Raw genomic sequence first — 19973 nt, 5'->3', positions numbered from 1 at the left:
TAACATCCTTTAAAGTCAAAACCATAGTATCAAATACATGAACAAGCTCTAAAAAAAATGTTCTTGAATGAATCCATTAGTATAAACAAACGTTAATACTATAGATATTTGCTCCCTTTTTGACTTATCTCAAGATTTATCAACAATTATGCAAATACTTGGCAACTCCAATTTCTTCACAAATTGCATTTTTCATTCTCACGGAAACCACATGAAGTATTTGTTTATGAATATCGTGACTTTTATACTTGTCATTTTTAGAGCTTTCGCAATTACTTTTGAAAGTTCCTCATTATACATAGTTAGCACATCCAAAAATTTTAAAAAATTGTCATGATTAGATTAACTAAATTTCTCATCATGGCCTTTAAACAGAATTTCTTAGAGTATAAGCAACAACACCACATATCTGTGAGCTTTTAACCGAAGACGATTAGTTGCGACTTGCTGATCATTAAAATTATCAAATCTCCTTAATATATGTTGTAGTTGGTTCATCAAATCCTCACATGCCTTTTCAGCATTACGATGGAGTGAAGATACATTATCTTTCCCTATATGGCCTCGGAAAACACAAAGCTTTTCTATTTCGAACTTTTTTCAAATTATCAAATCCATCAACAGTAAATATAGTTTGATTTGAGTATCCTGATAACTTGTTGAAGATAAAATATGAAAAGCAATATGCTTTATCATTAGTTAGTGAATACTCTAACCAAGGAAATTATTCATACTAAGCAGACTGAAATCTTCGAAGATGCTTAATATTTTTATTCAATAGATATTCTCGAAGATTAGGTTGATATGCCTTCAGATTCAAATAAGCTCGACGAATCTCCTCTCGTTGGTTAGAATGATATTCCCAAATTTGTCGACACAATTTTAGATCACGCTCTAAAGAATCAAGATTAATCTCTTCAGTTTTTGTATTTTTAAATCTTTTAGGAGGGATTTCAGATGAAAGATTATTATTATTTGATCTTGTTGATGAGGTTATAAGAATAACTAGATCAAGTTCATTTACTCTTTTCCTTTAAAAAAACTTATTAATCGTAACAAATTTTCCTATTTGAACTATATGAAGTCTTTACCAATAAAAACTTAAGTTATTTCAAATAAATAAGTGAATAATAATTAATAGTAACAATATTAAATACAATATTAAGTTAGTGAATACTAACAACATTAAAAAAAAAAATCACAAATCTTGGCCATTAACACTGGAAACTAACAATGGCCGCATGATCAACCAGATTCAATCTTGGTCATTAACACGGGCAAACAATTATAAAATTGATATCCTCTTATATAATTATATCGGTTTTGATTCTTCCTAAACTCGAGATATTCAGATTCAAACGACTGACCAGTCACTCCCCACCATGACACATTGCATCTGATTTACGGGCCGGGAGTCCACCCACCGTTGGATGTGGTTTCCGCGGTTTCTCTCTCGCTTCCAACGCTCCACGTTGCCATATTCGCCTGGACCGAGGCGATACATCGGCATTGGCCTCGGTTCCATCCCCTGCGCGTCGTTATTTATTATTCTTCCTCCCCTGTTCGCTCCCCACTTCGCTTCTCCCGTGCCCAACTAATTAATCGAATTAATTGAAAAAGGCAAGACACGGGAGGAAAAAACAAAAAAAAACAAAGCAAAACACGATTCCAAGCTCTTCCTCTCGACCTCTCTCCGAATTGGTCACGGGAGGCGAAAAGAAAAATGAAATGAAATGAAAATTAGAAGACCAAACCGAGAACCGGAACTTCAAACCCTAACCCTAGGTTCCCCGCCTTCCACCCCCATCTCTCTCTCCTTTGGCCTTCTACTCCCTTCCCCTCTCCTCCAGGTCTCGCCCTAGGCGAGCTTGCCTTCCTCCACCCCTACGATTCCGGGGATGTCGCGCTGATGCCCCCGGGTCGTGATGAAGGGTAAAGGGACCGACCTCCGTTCCGACGCCGCCGAGAACCCTTCCTCCGCGCCCTCCCCGCTTTCCGGCTTAGATCTTTTCTCCCAGGCCCGGAAGGCGCTCTCCGTCCGATGCCCCTTCGACGGCGAGGAGTCTACGCCTAGGGTTCCGACGCTCCCTTCGCGTTTGGCCTCTTTTCTCGCGCGCGCCTCCGAGAGCCACAAGAAGCAAAGAAAGGTCGCGGGGGAGAACGCTGAGAAGCCGTCGACGCCTGGTAAGCCGCCCACTGTTTGGGATGAGACTGAAGAGTACTTTCGGCCACTCACTCTGTCGGACGTCGACCTACTGGTTCCGACACTCGAGTTGGGTCCGGGTTCGGTGGATTCCTGCCTAACCATGCCAGCTCTTGGAAATTGGGCGGAGCTTAGCGAAACAGTTGGGGAGCCGGAGCCTTCTGCCCCACAATTGAATTCCGTTTCATTGCCTGAGAAAGAACAACAACTCTCAGAGCTTCAACCAGTGGAGACAGAGACAGTTCAGGATGGCCAGAAGGTGCCTCTTGCTGAAGCACATGGGATTGCGGCTCCTGGAGACTGTGCATTATTAGCTGAAGGAAAAGAAGAAAATGATCATAGTTTATCTTTTCATTGGCTCTTGGGTTCAAAGGAACGTTTCAATCTCACGTCTCAGCGCCCAAACAAGAATCGGAAGCTCCTGGGTGGAGATGCTGGCTTGGATAGGTTGCTACTGCTTCCTCATGCACATTCAGGAGCTGAAATATGTGATGCATGTTGCACTGTAGAGAGTAGAGCGAAGTCGAACAACTTGCTTCGCTGCCATTCTTGCAAGGCTTTGGTGCACCAGAAATGTTATGGGGTAAATGAGGCTTTGGATGGGGCTTGGGTTTGTTCTTGGTGTAAGCATTTGGAGAAAGCAAGTAAAGTCATACAGGGAAGGCCATGTTTTCTTTGTCCCAGGGAAGGCGGAGCAATGAAAGAACTAAAAATTGGTCCATCCGGTTACCCTAGTGATTATGGTACATTTGTGCATCTGTTTTGTAGTCTGTGGACACCAGAAGTGTTCGTCGAAGACACTGCATCAATGCAATTGGTTATGAATGCTGGCAGCATAGATGATAATCGGAGGAGGTTGGTCTGTCATTTATGCAAGGTGAAGCATGGTGTATGTGTAAGATGCAGCCATGGTAATTCTATTCGTTGCTCTTTGTTGCTAACATATAGCTTGATGTCTTATTTCCTCCTGTTTAATATTTAGGCTATGTTTTCTATGAGGGAGTGAATTGTGAGGGATGTAGAATAAGACTAGTGAAACAAATTTAGAGGAAAAGGATAATGGTGCTGCACCCTTTGTTTGTGTGTTCCTTGGAGGAAAGAATCAAGAGATTAATTTTTCCCACCATTTTTTTAGAAGGAAAGAAAGATTGAGGGAATTTTAAACTTAACAAATTGTTTTCCTAAAAACCAAAAAAAGATTAAAAAGAAAGATTTTTCAAGCTAGTGTCATTGGATAGCTAATTGTATTTTCCATCTGATTTGGATAGGATACGAATGAATTAGAACTGGCTAAAGAATTCTCTAACTGTTTCTTTCCTTCCATTTCTGTTAAAGGAAGTGGAAAGAAATAGTATAGCTTCGTTCCCCTCCTCTGATATTTCCATGCAGGGAAGCAAGTGCTTACTGCTTTTAATTTTACCATTTCAGGAGGTGTTTGTGTACATTCAATACATTGTATGCATATATGCTTAGTATTTTTGATATGATTTATAATTGTTCAAATTGTTCATTTGTCATTCACAATAGAGTTTTCCCTTATAGTATTTTCTAAACAGGTTATTCTAGTATTCATGCTTGCCCAATTCTCTTCATTCCTTTGAAACAAGTTGTTTGTATCTCTCCTGCTATGCTGTATATCATGCAACACTATACTTACAAGCAGCTGTATCAACTGTATGTTATATCATTGTTGTGGATTTTTCTTTGGTCAGATTAGTGCCCTGATGAGTGCTTGGTTTATTAATTTAATAGATTCAAAGAGAGGATAGAAACTTAGAGTGATTTACTTGGTTTCCAATCCTGTTCTGTACTAGGGAAGAAAGAAAATGGGAACAAAGTTTATACGCTTCCAATCCTGTTATGTAATAGGGAAGAAAGTGGGAGGGAAAATGCTAATCATATATTGTTAAATGATTAAAATGACCAGTTTAACCATTGTGCGAATCATGCCTTTTGTGACTAAAGCGTAGATAATATTGGTTTCAAATCACTCTGTTACCATCACTTCTTTTAGTTTTGAGGTTATTTGCTTGGGATAAGTTTATGGTTCTGATTTATCCAACTGCTTTTTCTTCCCTTAATTTTCCTCTGAGTCACAACATTTTTTGAAGGCTTCTCCTGCCTTTTATCTTATTTCTTTCTTAGTTTCATTCAAATTTCTCTCCCAGTAAATAGGGCCCAAGTGGTCAATGAATTCTTACACAACTAATTCCTTTTGAGTTAACTTTTTTTGATTAAAGCATAGCTTATACTATGCTAAGAGCCAATGCTGTTATTGCCTAATTCTATTTTTCTGTTAGACTTGTCTGTAGGAGCTAATTTGATTTAATTTGTTTCTACTGGGGTTCATTGGGGCTGACTGCTTCACTTTGTTTAGAGTGAGTAGCGTGTGACAGATGCTTCCAATATGGTCAGGATGTAAGGAAACTCAAGGATCAATTTGTAATTTAGTATGCAATTGTAGTTCCAATATCTGGTATGATATTTCCAATATCCAGCATGTTATTGTCCAAAGGCCAATTTGATTCTGAGATCGTTAAAATGTTTTAAACAACTGCTACAAGCACCAGATACTTTTAGCATTGAGATGGATATTGTTCAGGGTGTCATATCTTGTTTGGTTTGCTTTGTTATGACTTAGTTGACTAAGTCTTGAGCCACCACAAAAGCCATTGTTTATCCATAAGTTGTCACAAATTCTTTGTTGGCTCCAAGATCTAGGGGTGCTCAATATTTGTTTAAAATGAAAACCCAAACCAAATTATATTCCATTGAAAGCTCAGTTTTGTTAGATTTTTACCAAATTGCTCTGTTTGGCTTGATTGCGGCGTAACAAAATCTTGGTTTGGTTTGATTGATTGCAAACTAAATTCACCAAAAAGTCATTTTTTAAGCTAAAAGAATTTCTATTTGTCATTGGTATTCATTTCGAATAACACAAGGTTTACAGATTATATAAAAAAAGTCTCAATATTACAATTTATTTTAGGGGTATTATCGTCTTTTTAATCTTTTCATATAGCCGACCCCACCTAGTGGGATAAGGCTTGGTTGTTGTTGTCATTGTCCTCTTTTTAATCTTTGGTCAAAACAGTTACAATTGTTAAAATTTTAAAAATTGTGGTCTCATCTATATTGGTTCAACCTGAACTGAATTTTACCATATTCTTTGTTTTTTTTTTAAAAATTAAATGTTTGACAAAGAGTTGTAATTATTAGGTTCTAAAAATTATGATGTTTAGATGCATACCACTTCAATCTGAATTTGATCAAACCAAACTGATCAGTTTGGTATGGTTTCAACATGCTGATTTTGGTTTCATTGCAATTTGATTTTGGTTCATGTCAGTTTGGTTCAGTTTGTGCCAAATGAACACACACATGGTGATACCTTTTATTTTATGGATAGCATGAAGAGTTATTTTTTGAACAGTTAAGATTGTCTTGCTACCATTAATGAGCTCTACAAGTCTCTTGGATCTTCAGTTTTCTTGTTTTTCTCTTTAGTTATTGTCTTGATAACTGGTTCAGCTTTGATGCTTCAGGAACATGTAGAACATCTTTCCACCCTATGTGTGCTAGGGAGTCAAAGAATCAGATGGAGATCTGGGGAAAATTTGGATGTTCTAATGTAAATCTTCATTGTCTCTCTTCTTTTCTGTAACTTTTTGCATTTTATTAATCTCATCATTGAAACTTTTCTTCTCTTACACCTTATAGGTTGAGTTGCGAGCTTTTTGCTCAAAACACACTGCTTTCCAGGATGGGAGAAGTGTTAAAGACCCTACTAACTTCTTAATGGCTACGGATGACCATTCTATGACAGACATGCCTTCAATCAATATTCCCCCTGCCAAAAAGTTGCCAAAATTACTATTTACTCGCAAGAATAGAGATAAAAAGTATGCCCAAAATGAAATTGCAAAGTTCACTTATGAGAAAATAGACCAGGTGGAACCAGGTGAGCAACATACTGTAGGAAGTAAGCATAATCTTGATAGTGGTCAAGCAGGTTCTACTACAGAGATGGTTTCTGTTGGAGCTATTGACAGTGAAATTGTTAAACGAAGTACTACTGATGTCCCTGCAATACTTAGAGAGGTAATATTCACCAGCTTACAACCATCATCATGTTGCTGGTAGTGGGTTATTTTTTCTCTTTGTTGGTCAATCTGTTGTTGGAGGTAGCTTTTAGCCTCCTTGTTTCTAAATTTCCCTAATTCACCAAGTTCTGTCAGCCTTTTCTTTTTCTTGTTTTAGTGATTTTGGTTCTTGATTTGATTTTTGGTTTTCTATTTGTTATCTTAACAAAACTGATGCAGTTTTCTAATTAACATTATATGTAATATATAATCAACTAGGAAATGTTTAAAAAATATGATGTTAATGGACAAACCTGAGCTACTCAAGAAAACCCAAAAGATCAAACTTGTCTGGACCTACCTAGTAATCCCTCGTTCTTTAATCTCAGATATTTTTTTCCAACCTAGCTTGTGCCTTACAACTAGTTACTCAACATTGTTGCGTAATTTTGGCTATCAACTATGGTTTTCGATTTGCAATATGGATCTTAGGATTTTTCTATCATATGACTCAAATTAGGCTAAATATTGTTGCATAATTTTGGTTCTTAACATTATGTGATATGTAATCAACTAGGAAATGCTTCAAAAATTTATGTTAATCAATCATCCGGAGCAAATCCTATAGATGGGACTTGTCTGAGCCTACCTATTAATCCCTCATCATTAATCTTTAGACATTTTGTTCAACCCAGCTCGTTTCAAACAACTAATTTCTATATGCCGCTGCATAACTTTGGCTAACTGTTGTTGTTGAAATTGCAATATGGAACTTAGGATCTTTCAATCATATGGCCCAAATTAGGCCAATCAATCGAATCCATATAGGATCTTAATTGGTCAGATCTCACAAATCTACACTTTGGTTGTCAATGCTCCCAACCATGACATAGTGAAAAATATACTTTTTAGGCATTTCAAAGTTTGACATTTACTAAGGTATTACCAAAGTACCTCAAACAAAATCAGTTATATAAGAGTATTTTAATCTCCATATAGCTATCATCAGTGTTATAGGTGTTACTGATTTTGTTACATATAGATCTGAAACTAGTTCATAATCATCATAGAAAGGAATTATAATAAAATATATAGATGATGAAAATTCTAGCTGTTTGAAAAAAAGAACAAATAATGATAATATTTACTTTATAAAAAATAGAAACAAAAATAGTAACTATCCTACAAATTTAGTATTCTAAATAAAAATGGTTTGGAATATCTTGTTCCAAATAGAATGACCCGGAATATCTTTATCTAAATCATTCCCTAAATGGAGAGGATTTCTAAACTCCTTAACCTGGAGTATATGTGTTGATCATTTGAGCCTTGCTCACAAATTCTCTAAATTTAGCTTATGAAACTTCTTTGTCAGAATGCTAGCTATTAGTATGAACATGTCATACATACACTCCTGTCTTTCTAATTTCTCTTTGATGACATAGCAGTCAGCCTTTACATGTTTTGTTCAGTCATAGTGAACATATTTGTCTATGCTTACAGATGCCTTGTTTTTGTAATATGGCTCTATAGGAGAGCTGCTAGGATTTTTATTCAGTTAAAAGCCTCCCTAGTGATATCCCTTCTCACATACAGTGAGCCAATGCTCAATATTTAACCTCTTCCCTGCTTGCAATTATTTATTGTTTCTTCTCTATGTCACAAGAGAAGTACAATATTCTGAAATTGATCTTGTAGTGACAGAAGAATTTACCAAATTAATGTTTGTGTAAATCTCTATTACCCTTGAACCACCTTTCTTAAAAAAAACAAGTCCCTATCGAAAGTGTTTTGTATAGACCTTACAAGTCTGTTACAATCTCCTTCAGTGAGAGTATAAATGGGCTAACCACAGACTGCAATTCTAATTAATGTCAGATCATGTGTGGGATAAGTAAATTATTTTAGACATTAGCCTCAAATGCTACTCTTAACCAATCTAGCTATCACTCCTCAGTGCCTAACTTGGTTTTGGCCCTTGCGATAGCCTCGCAGAGGCTGTACGAGGTTGTGTGAAGGCTGCAGAGATACACAGAGGCCTCGCCTGGCCATGAGATTTCTTGCAAGGCCCGTGGCCAAGTGAGGCCTCACGGAAGGCCTCTCACGGTTAAAGGTGTAATCGAATTGAGTCGAGCCGAATAGGAAGAGGCTTGAGCTCGGGCTTGGTTCATTATCTAAATCTCGAGCTCGAGCAGAGTTCGATTCGAGCTTTAGATCTTAAGCTCAAGTTCGCCTTGAAAAAAGCTCGTTTAAAAATTAAACAAGCTTAGTTCGAGCTGGTTTAAGGCAATCAACTATAATAATTAATAATATATTATTATCTTTATTATTTTTCTGATATATATATATATATATATATATAAACAAGCCTTTTAACAAACATGTTTGCGAGTCTCTAAACGAACATGATCGCGAGCTCACAAACTAAATACTGATGAGCTCGATAACATTTTCGAGCTCGAAATTAGGCTTGAGCTTGGCTCATTAACTTAATCAAACAAACTCGAACGATTTTTTTTTTTCGAACTGAGACTTGAATAGCTCATGAGTGGTTTTGCTCGTTTACACCCCTACATGCGGTGGTCTCACAGAGGCTGCACGAGGCTGTGCGAAGGCTGCAAAGATCGCACGAAGGCCTTGCCTGATCATGAGATTTCGTGCGAGGTCCTGTGGCCAAGCGAGGCCTCACGGAAGGTCTCTCTGCCTCACGCGACCTCCATGCGAGGCCTTTGGGAGGTTGGCACCTACGCCCCCTCTTTTCTTTCAAATTTTTTAACTGATTCCTTTTCTCTATATTTTTAAATTTAAAGATTGATTTTTTTTCATATTAATTTCTTTCTCTACATCCCTCCACAATGATGAATATAGCAATTAAGAGAGATTTCTTTTTAAGGATGGAGAAAAAAACCCTAAAGATAGAAAAAATTAAATATAATATAATTTCTAAATACTACTATAATTAAATTATTATATATATAAATTTAATTTAATTATTAAAAAAAACTAAACTAAATTAAATTTAAACCTATTTGATCTTAATTATCATGTCTACTTGGGTGAATTTCAATTAACCCTTTAATTACTTTTACTCAATCTTAATTTTTTAAAATATTAATTAAAAATTTTAAAATTATTTATGATATAAATTTTTTAAATAAGATAAAAGATCGAGACTTAAAGTCATCATTCAAGAATTATAATATATATACTCAATATATTAATTATCATTCATTTATCATTTTATTATATAATATAAAGTTTATACAACACTTATATATATTCTCAAAATGAAAAATTACATTAATCCATAAATAATTTAAAGTTTTCAAATAAATATGACATAATCAATCTTTAAATTCATCAAAATATATCTGAAGATGTATAAATGGAAGATGATAATGATGACTATTATAAATGCAAGGTTTCAGACTTGATGCCTTTACAATGAAACTTAAAATTGAAGATCAATCTTTATCACCATTGTAAATGCAAACTCTTGGACTTGATACCTCTATAATAAAATTATAATTCAAACTATTTAATTATATGTAATATTAATAAAAATATAAAATTTAAATTTATGTTCAGGAAGTAATTGTTGTAAAAGATTCAATAAGCATTAAATATTTTATAAGATAATATCAAAATTTGAATTAAACATTAAATATCTCAAATATAATCTAATAGTAAACATTTATAGCAATTAAATATTAGTAAAAATATTTTTTAATTAATATATTATATATATTTTTAAAAAAATACCAATATTGTATCGGCACTACACAATGTGTTACGAAACTTATCATTCTGATCATAAATTCTCTAGCACGGGTTGAAATTTTAAACTATCTATTGAAGAAGATTAAAAACACATATTTCCTTCATGAAATGATAAAATCCCAGCTTTGTTCCTAGCTACTTCCATTAAGAGAAAGTATCATAGAAATACAAGATCCTTGATTTAAACTCACCTATAAGTTATCTCTTTAATGAATTGGATTCTTCATGATTTTTCCCATGTGATAATGATGTGAGTGTATAGCCATTAATGATGTGTGTGTATAAATTGGCTAATCACATTGATTGCAACTGCAATGTCAAGTCATGTATGGGATAAGTAAATTAGGTTACAGATTGGCCTCAAATACTACTCTTGATCAATCTTCTGACCACTGTTAGTGCCAATTTAATATTAGGCTTTATAGGTGTACGAACCAATTTGTAGCCCAACATACTCAGCTGTTGAAGGATATCAATCGTGTTTCTTTTGTGAAATGGTAGTATTCCAATTTCACTCCTAACTATTTCCATCCTAAGGAAGTAAGTGAGAACTCCATGATCGTTAGTTGGAACTCATCACCAAGCTTAGATAAAATGAATTGTTTTAGAGAGATAGCTTGGTGATGAGTTCCAAAGCTCTGTTGTACTTGATATATACCAAATTATTCAATCGTTGGTGAGACAACCTATTTGTTTTCTTAGAATGTATATGAAAAAAATTAAAAAGTAAAAGGTTAAGTTCATAATATAAATTTTAATATGTATCCAATTATGTTCATAGCTTGAAGAAGAGCATGTCAGGTTTAAAATCTTTATTGCAAATGTTTTTAATTTAGGCGTTGATGCACCATAAGAAAACCACCCATTAGCTTGAAACACAAAAGTATATAAATTATACGATTAACTTTATTACCATCCAATATTGGTATTGCACAATATATTATTTATAAATTTACCAGGTGATTTTGAAGTTCTTTGTCGGATAGCCGCAAACCAAAAAGTCCTGCTTTCTTGTATTTTATTGATTCATGATCTTATCTTGTAAATCCTCACCTCTCACTAATTTAGATATGCACTTGCACAAACTCTCCACTTTTGTATCATTTTCTATGTTAGGGTTTGAGTAAAAACACTCTGAATTCAAGAAATATCTGGCTGCGTGCAAAGGTCGATGGAGTTGAACATCTTTTGTCAATGAATTCAAAAACGCTATGATATTTCTCTTCATTATTGTTAAATGACGCAGCGATAGCTTTTTTGGCTTTGTCCATTGACTCATAAATATAATCTATAGGAGATTTTTTTTTTCACCCATGTGCTGCCAACTTTTAATGCAAACCCATATTTTTTAAAAAGAAGTCATCAATATTACTTTTGCTACACGTTTTTCACCTTTTTAGAAAACCAACTATTTGCCTACTTTTCAGATGTAAACATCTTTCTCATATTTGCTTGTTGTATATGAAACGACTTTAAAGTCAATCGGTTGTGAAATGTGTCTTTACAGTTCTTGCAATGTCTTTATGTCCAGTAAACTCTCTCATCATGCTCAATGCTTATGGTCTGTTGTAACTATAACCATGTACCATCAACGCTTGTTTATGCAATTTTCTGAGATGAGGAATTTTGAATATATCCTCGAGTCCAATACAAGTGTGGAAATCAGTTTTCCAAAAGACATAAAAAACAAAATAAATTTACTAAAAAAAAAATTTAAAATATGATCCAATTATTAATTGAAAGTAACATAAATTTATATTACTTGCACTGACATTACAGCTTGCATTATCTGTTACAATCTGAACCACATGTTTTTTTCCAATGCAATACACAAATTTAGAAAGTAATTCAAACATCTTGTCAGCTATGTGAGAATAGCTTGAAGTATCAATTGATTCAACAAATACACTTCCTTTAGGACCATTTACCAAAAAATTTATAAGAGTCCTACCCTTTTTATCCGTCCAGCTTTCTGCCATGATTGTGCACCCAAACTTAGCATGATCTTCTTCATGGGATTTGAGAAGCGAGTTTGTATTTGCCAACTCTTTTAAATAGTTAACCCTCACTTCATGATATGATGGAGGTTTCATCCCCAATTCAAATTGTCCAATAGTTTCAATACAAGACTCAAAAGAATCATATTTAACATCATTGAAAGGAATTCTAGCATCATACATCCACCTTGCAAATTTCTCAACTGTAATATTTCTTAACTTCTTTTTATTTTCATCAAATTGTCCTTTATTTTTTGCACGTTTTTGGTTGACAATTTCATCGACATCATTCATAAAATAAAGATTAATAGGTTCAATTTGTTTACACTTTTTATCTTGGACCGTAGGATGGATGCTTGGATCGGATATTGATCGTTTCCCTTTCACGTTAGTTTGATGATCATCTTCGTGTTCTTCCAAATCATCAATATCATCAAAATGAGGAATATCATCCATTTAATTCTTCAAATTACTTTTTTTTTTTGCATGAACTCTCTAATTTCTTCTTTAACATGCTCGGGACATTTCAGACAAGCTTTCACATTTCTATTGCCCATGTAGCTTGTGTCGATAAATTCCGTCATTTGTTATTTTACCATAAAAAAATACAACTATATTTTGATTTTTAGGATCCGAACATTTGCATAATTCCAAGCAATATCCTTTTGAGTTGATGAAATTATTGTATTTGATATGGTTAAAAATCAAGACTGCCGAAATCAATAATAATCCGTCAATAAAAAATATAAAACAAGAAAAAAAAATTAATTATAGAATATAAATCTGATTTATATGAATTAATTAAATTTATTAGAATTTTTTATTTTAAATATAATTTTATATATACTTAAATTGATTTATTAATTTATTAGAAATTTTTATTTAAAATATATTTTTATATATTTAAATCTAATTAATACAATTTATCAATTTTTTTTATTTTAAATATAATTTTTATGTATTTAAATTTTAAATCTGATTTACTGATTTGTTTGAATTAATATTTTTTTAATTTCAAATATATATTTTATATATTTAAATCTGATTTATTTGAATTAATAAAATTTATCAGATTTTTTATATTTAAATTATATTTTTTTATAAATTTTAAATCTGATTTATATTAATTAATAAAAATTATTAATTTTTTATTTTAAATATATATTTTATATATTTAAATTTAATTTATATGAATTAATAAAATTTATTAGATTTTTTTATTTTAAATATATTTTTATATATTTTATTGGGATAATTTAACTAAATTTTTTTGAAATATCCCATTTAAGTTGAGAGTTGTTTGATTTAATTAAACCCTACGATTTAAGAAAAAATACCTATCCTTGCGATTGCGATACCCTGGCGGCACCGGAGGTGTTGTGGACGCTTCCGGTATCCTTGGAGGTGTCCCACGACGCTTCCGGTGCTGCTAGAGGCATCCTATGACGGCGCGATATGTCTAGAGCCGTTGGAAGCGTCGCGAGATGCCGGAGACATTGGAAAATTTTTGATAAATAGAAATTAACATAGAAGAAGCACTTATCTCGAAGAGGCAATCGTAGAAGCACGATCAGTGGCGGTGAGAGACGAAGAGGCAGTGGTTTGAAGCAGACGAAAATTTAAAGAGGTTTGGGGCTTTAAACTTATAAAAAAAACAAACAAAAAAACTAAACAAAAGAGGAAAGTTCTTTGCTTCGCGCAAAAGCGAATGCTTCGCTTTTGCATGAAGCGCAGTGAAGCAAACACTTCACTTTTGCGCAAAGCGCAGCAAAGCGAATGCTTCTTGGACCTCTTGCGCTTCCGAGTTCTCATAAGCATAAAGCTTGTGCCTCGCTGCGCCTTGCGCTTAAGCAAGTGAAGCGAGCACTTTTGACAGCTATGTGTTGCGTGCCTACACTTTTTGAAGCCTTGAAGCGAAAAATTTGGATATGTTTATAAAAGAAATGGTGTTGGGAAACTAAACATGAGGTTTTTTTAGAGCATTCTATTTATGAGATAGGTTGCTATTAGAATGACTTCACTCCAAAGATATTATGGATCTGCATAGCGAACATCAAGGCTTTAGCAACTTCTAGAGGTGTTGATTTTTCCCTTCTTCTACACCATTTTGTGAGATATATTAGGATAGGAACATTGATGACTAATTCCTTTAGAGTTTGTCTACCTAGAATGGAGTTGAAGTTTTCTTTTCCTTGTTAGTTCTCAATGTTCGAATGGTGTTGAATTGACTTGTTTTAAATTAAATTATTGTATGAAATGTCTTATAGCCTCAGTTTTTTCTTTAAAAAGGCAGACTCAGCAATCTCTAGTGTGAACATTAAGAATGCAATCAACCACTGAATAACTGATATTTTAGATATGAGAAGATCCTCTTATGTTACTATGGATTAGGGAGAAAGGGTGAGACTATTCGGTTTGATGAGGAATGATATACAAACTCAAAACTGAAGGAAATAGGATTTTTACTTTTAGGTTGCAAATTCAGTGCCATAGCATTAAAACATCATTCTGGGAAATAAAAAAGGAGTTATGTTGAGCAGTTATATCTTGTTTTCTCATGCAAGCATCATCTTCAAAGTAGTGAAGTCCACCATCTTCTTTAGCACTATGGTCATCGTCCTTGATCCTGGCCCTCAAATTTTAGAAGCTATAGAATTTAGTAGTGCATTTAGTTAATGAGCTATTTTTCTTTAAAAAAAAAACAACTTAGAGGCTAAATTTGGCAAGTGCAACACAGAATAGAGTATAATTATTGTATGACCCATCTCGCTGAAAGAAACAAATTACAAGCTAAATTTTTTAAGTGCAGCAAAAATAAGACGGCAATTGTTTTTTGACAGGTTTATTAAAACTTCTCCAGCAATAGAGGTGAATGTTTTATCTAATATTTTAACTTTGGAATTCCAATGGTATGGTTGGATGCTCTAGAATCAAATATCTCGGGAATTTTAATTTGGTCATGAAAATCAGAAATTTTTTTGAGCAAATTTGATGATTGTTGTGCTTGAATTATTGTTTTCTCAACTAACTCAAAAACATATTGTCTTATTTTTAGCTATTCTAGTTATCACAAAATACCTCCAAAGACTCACTGATAGCACTAGGTTCCTTGATTTTCTCCTTTACTAATGGCTGGAAACCCTTGCTATCTGACTACTGTTTATCATTAATACGAAAGAATTCTGAAACAACTATAGAATGGACATATCTGGACCTGATAGAAAAAGCCACGTGCTTGAGCTTGTGGTTTCCTTCCCATATCGTTGTGCAGGTTCAAGTGAAGAAGGAAAAAAATGGATAAGCTAGCATGGCACAAAGCTCGGAAGCAGTGAAACTAGTTCTTGGAGAATGCTTTTATTCTTATTCTACTACAGAAAGGGACAATGAAAATACCATCTGTCTTAAGAAAGAAGCAAAATAATTGAAAGACAAAATAATTTAGAATATTCACTATTGAAAAAAAGAAACAAAAACAAGTATCTCCTAGACATCTTGATAGAATGATTTGAATATCCTCTTCCGAATAGAATGTCTCAAAATGTCTTCCAAATATAATGCTTTGGAATAACTCCTTCCAATAGGATGGTTCAGAATATCTCATACAAATCATTCAAAAAAAGTGAGAATTTCTACAAAGATATACCCATATCAAGTTCTCAATAATTATATTTTTTTGTACTTACATTTGCTATATGAATAAGTTTGATTATGCTTTAGTATAGTATTTTGTCAGTTTGAAATACTCATAATAATACTACATATGTAATGGTAATTATATTACAACTAATAAACATCATATATATATATATATATATATATATATATATATATATATATATATATATATATATATATATAATTGAAGAATCTCATGATCTTATGCTCCAAATTTATAAATCTGTTGTCATTCTGTGATAGGATCTCAAACCTAACAACCTTCATGCAAAAGTCCTTTTTTTGGAATGTGATGATTGTAATAGAACATAATCTTTAAAAATGAGTGTGAAGGTGTGTTGGAAGTAATCCTCAATAAACAACACTGGATTTAACCAGTAGACTAAAACAAAAATCACCAGTCTCATTTCTGTAAATCAATTGCATGGGTAAGGGTGTGTTTAGATAATCACTAGGTTTGTTTGTTTTTCCCCTTATGCCACAGTGCTGCACACGAACAGCTTCTGTCTTACTTAGTTTTGCTAGTCGAAAGTTGCGTTATTCATGCTGTGATATGCAAATAGGCTAATGGACTATGGCTATGGACCAGAAACTTCCTGCATCCGGAACCTTATCCAAGTTGGAACTGTCATCTGTTCCGTACAAACCACACATGGAAATTACCTTGCATCCAACTATCATACAATTGTAATTGTCTTGCTCAAACGTGACCTGTTAAAGCAATTTGCAATCTTCTGCCAATTTAGTTAGGTACTGTTTACAATGGCTAGACCATAAATCAAGAGTTCTTTACAGTATGGAAGGGAAGGGTGGTAAAACATGGGATCCAGAATTATGTTGCTTATTGTTGCAATTTCCATCCAGCTCTGCAATATCCTTATACTCTTTCTTGTTTGCAGCTAATTGTTATGGGCAAAATCAGTGCTGAAGATGTTGCATCAGAGATGGGCATCTCATTAGGTTCCTTGCAAGCAGCACTTGTTGTACGTGGACAATTTTGTACTCTTTTTTATTTTTTGTCTTTTTTGTGGATATTTCTTTGATAGACCGAATTTATGTATGGCAGGGTGAAACAACATCCTTTTCACCTGGTTTAAAGTTAAAAATTATCAAATGGCTTCAGAATTCTGTACATGTATCGGCTTTGCCACCATCAAAACTCAGAAATAACCCTATGGCATCATCTGACCATAAAGCTACAAAGATTGATTGCTTAAATGCTGTTAAAGGGAAGGATCCTGAGAACAAATCAACTGGTGATAAAGTCACAAGTGCTGAGTCATCAGATGCTATTTTTGTTAAGTCACTACCGCCACAGAGAAGAACAAAAGGCCAGATGATGATAAAGAATAATGACAAGGCATTATGCTCATCCCTACTCCCTTCCATTTTGGAAAACAGTAATGGGAATATAGACGGTGTTCCGCTTGCCCTCAGCATAGACAGGGAGCAAGATGCTAGTAGAAGAAAATCTCCTAATTCCATTGAGGGCATTCCAAATGACCAAAATCATCCAGAGATGGTAATTATTCTATTAATGAGTTGCAATATTTTGTATACTTTCAGGCAATTACTGCAATTAGCCCTAGCTTTTCACCAGGGTTTAAACATTTGCACCTAGCGGTGTGGTTTTAAACTGTTGGAATCATTTCTCTTTGTGCTTTCTAAGTATTTTCTATGTGAGGACACGGACCAAATCAAATACTGTCATTTTAAGAAACCAAACCAAAGGGGGTGGTTTAATTTCTAATACACCTTATTATTTCTATTGATATATTGATCTTGATACTATTGGAGCTTTTGCTTCTGAATTCATTTTGCACGTGTGGTTTTATACATTTGTAGATCACTGCAGGTCTGTTTAATCTGCTATGCAACAATTAGTAAGGTGATGGAAACTGATTTAAATGAATTGTTCTATTTTTGCACATGTAGAATCTGGTACAAATATCAGTTGAACCTTTTGCATGATAATGATGCTTAATAACCATGCACTTGATGGCTTGGTAAATATAAATGTAGAAAACATTAGATTATGCATGATAATGACTTCATTTTAGAGTAAAATCTAGTTTTTTTTTGCCAAGGAATAATCGCTTGACATTTCCCAAAGATGGTACCCGTGGGATAATTTCAGATTTGGATATTATCATATTGTTTGTTTTGTTTATTACTTTTTTTTGACACCCAAATGCCACTGATTCTCTAGGAACATTCTGCAATTAAAAGGTCATGTTTTCTAGAACTTCATACCTTGTTTGTCTAATGTGACTTTCATCAACCTGCATTATGATTTCATATAGGTTAATATCATTATTCATTCTATTGGTGAACACCGTTTTTCTAAATACTAGATGATGATAATAGTAGCATATGTTTCTTGTGGCCATTTTTCTGCTTAAAATTCACCCACTCAAATTCTTTTAACTAAAATTTGGTAAGTGATGCTAATTACACTTTTATGCAACAAAAAATAACTTAGTTTCTCTTTGTTAGTGAATTTTTTATGACTAGATTCATGCTGTTATTTCTTATTTTACAGCAGATTATTGAAGACACTCTTAAGAATGAAGATTCTTGTTCTTTGCATCCAGGTGACAGGCCTAAAGGTGGGTTGCTGCATGCTAATTTTGTAATACGTACATATCTGTTGTTGTGTTGTTTTATTTCGTGGCTAATTGTTGAACATGGTATATCAAGTGTAGCTACGTTGAGGCATGATTATGGTTCTGTTGTTTGTTCCATAGTTTTATCTCACTAAATGCACTTGACAAAAGTACCCACTGACAACAACTTTGCATCAAATATGGCTTCCAAAATTTTTCCAATTGTTTGGGTCAAGAATCATGAGAGTTATAATTGTCACTTATTATGCATTTGGTTAGACACCGAGTATTTTAGCTGTTTGAGTAAATGTAGTTTTGTATATAGTGTGATGTTCTTTTGGGTAAATACGGTAACCACAATGTTTTCTCTCTCAACAGGGATATTCTCTTTAATATCTAAACAAGATTTTCTCTCTCAATTGCTTTTAGGGTATAGAGTAAGTCCATCTTCTTGGCATTTGGACAAAGAGAATGAGAGAATAAGAGTGGGCCTCCTCTCTTGGCCCCATATGAGTTAGATCCTCTTGGGCATGCTTAAGTATCTGTATCAACAGGGTATCTTGGCATTTTGGTCGGAAAAAGCTTCTCAGGATTTGACAAAGTATAAGATCAAGAACTTGTTTGTTTTAAAAAATGAGAGAGGTTGAAACTTTTTTTCCTTAAAAAAGCTAAGGAAATTTTGACAAAAGGGGAATATCATAATAAAAGGGAGAGCCCATAAGACAATGTCACTAGTAGTAATTATTTTCCATTCTCATCTTTTCTGTCAGACGTTGGTGATTCCCCAGACAGATCCCTCTTGGAGTACAAAGACTGGAAACTTCTTTTCTCAATAGTGGATACTGGAACACTTTATCATTCCCTCTTTAACCTTTCACATGTCACTGTAGCTTCCCAAACTTAAAATTTTTTGTCATGATCTCAGTAGTGTGAGGTTTTTAAGAGGATTATATTAAACCCTTTTTAATTTTTTGTCAACTTCAATTCTGACAGTTGCATCATGAAAGTTGGTAGTCACTGTGGTTGCATTGTGTCTTCGTCATCTTAGTTGAGTGTATTTTCAAATTTATATGCTTTCTAGTTATTAGCTTTATTTTTCTGTTTTATTTAATAGGTTAGACAAAATGGTATCACTGCTTTAGTTCTAGGGTTTGTTAGTCATAGTTATCTGCATGGTTTGAAGTTTCAATTCTGAGCTAGGAATCAAGTCCCCGACTGAAAGGAAACTGGTTCAGTGCAGTGTGGGTCAAGACCAAAATAAGAATACCTTTGCTGCTCCCTCTTAACTGCCAAACCCTAACATCATAAAAGGAAGGAGGAAGAGAAACATGACTGGATTTTTGATACAGATGAGAGACTATGAGATATAAAACCTTGGTTATGTTTCATGGTTTTATTCTACATAGGGTATTTCCTCTTTGGGTATTATTTTGGAGGTCTTACCTATATGATGTAATGCTTCTATGGGAAAAATACACAAAACATCTTTTAATTTTCTACGTAGAGTAATATATTCAATATGTGGATTGCATTTACAGATTGATGATACCATCCTGTAGACTATTTCAATGAGAGAGTTGAGTGATGTGATGATAGACATTTAGTTGAGTATGGCAGTGATGTTTTATTA

At 33.8% G+C, this 19973-nt stretch overlaps 1 protein-coding gene across 4 annotated transcripts in view; it reads left to right on the top strand.

Annotated features, from left to right (window-relative positions):
- The first annotated feature begins 1656 nt into the window (after positions 1 to 1656).
- Positions 1657 to 19973, top strand: part of LOC122001980 — a 41337-nt gene continuing 23020 nt past the window's right edge. Inside the window, exons 1-6 of one of the 4 annotated variants that reach the window (XM_042556983.1) lie at positions 1657 to 3114; positions 5749 to 5834; positions 5924 to 6304; positions 16637 to 16720; positions 16804 to 17259; positions 18280 to 18346. In XM_042556983.1, coding sequence (XP_042412917.1) covers positions 1926 to 3114; positions 5749 to 5834; positions 5924 to 6304; positions 16637 to 16720; positions 16804 to 17259; positions 18280 to 18346 — 2263 coding nt within the window. In that variant the 5' untranslated portion in view covers positions 1657 to 1925. The remainder of the gene's footprint in view (positions 3115 to 5748; positions 5835 to 5923; positions 6305 to 16636; positions 16721 to 16803; positions 17260 to 18279; positions 18347 to 19973) is intronic. The other 3 variants (XR_006117546.1, XM_042556982.1, XM_042556981.1) reach the window with 3 other exon arrangements.

The sequence above is a fragment of the Zingiber officinale genome, chromosome 7A (assembly GCF_018446385.1).
Source record: "Zingiber officinale cultivar Zhangliang chromosome 7A, Zo_v1.1, whole genome shotgun sequence".
NCBI classification, from domain to species: Eukaryota; Viridiplantae; Streptophyta; class Magnoliopsida; order Zingiberales; family Zingiberaceae; genus Zingiber; species Zingiber officinale.
Note: the sequence above shows the minus strand (reverse complement) of the source record. Positions and strands in the feature narration are given on the sequence as shown.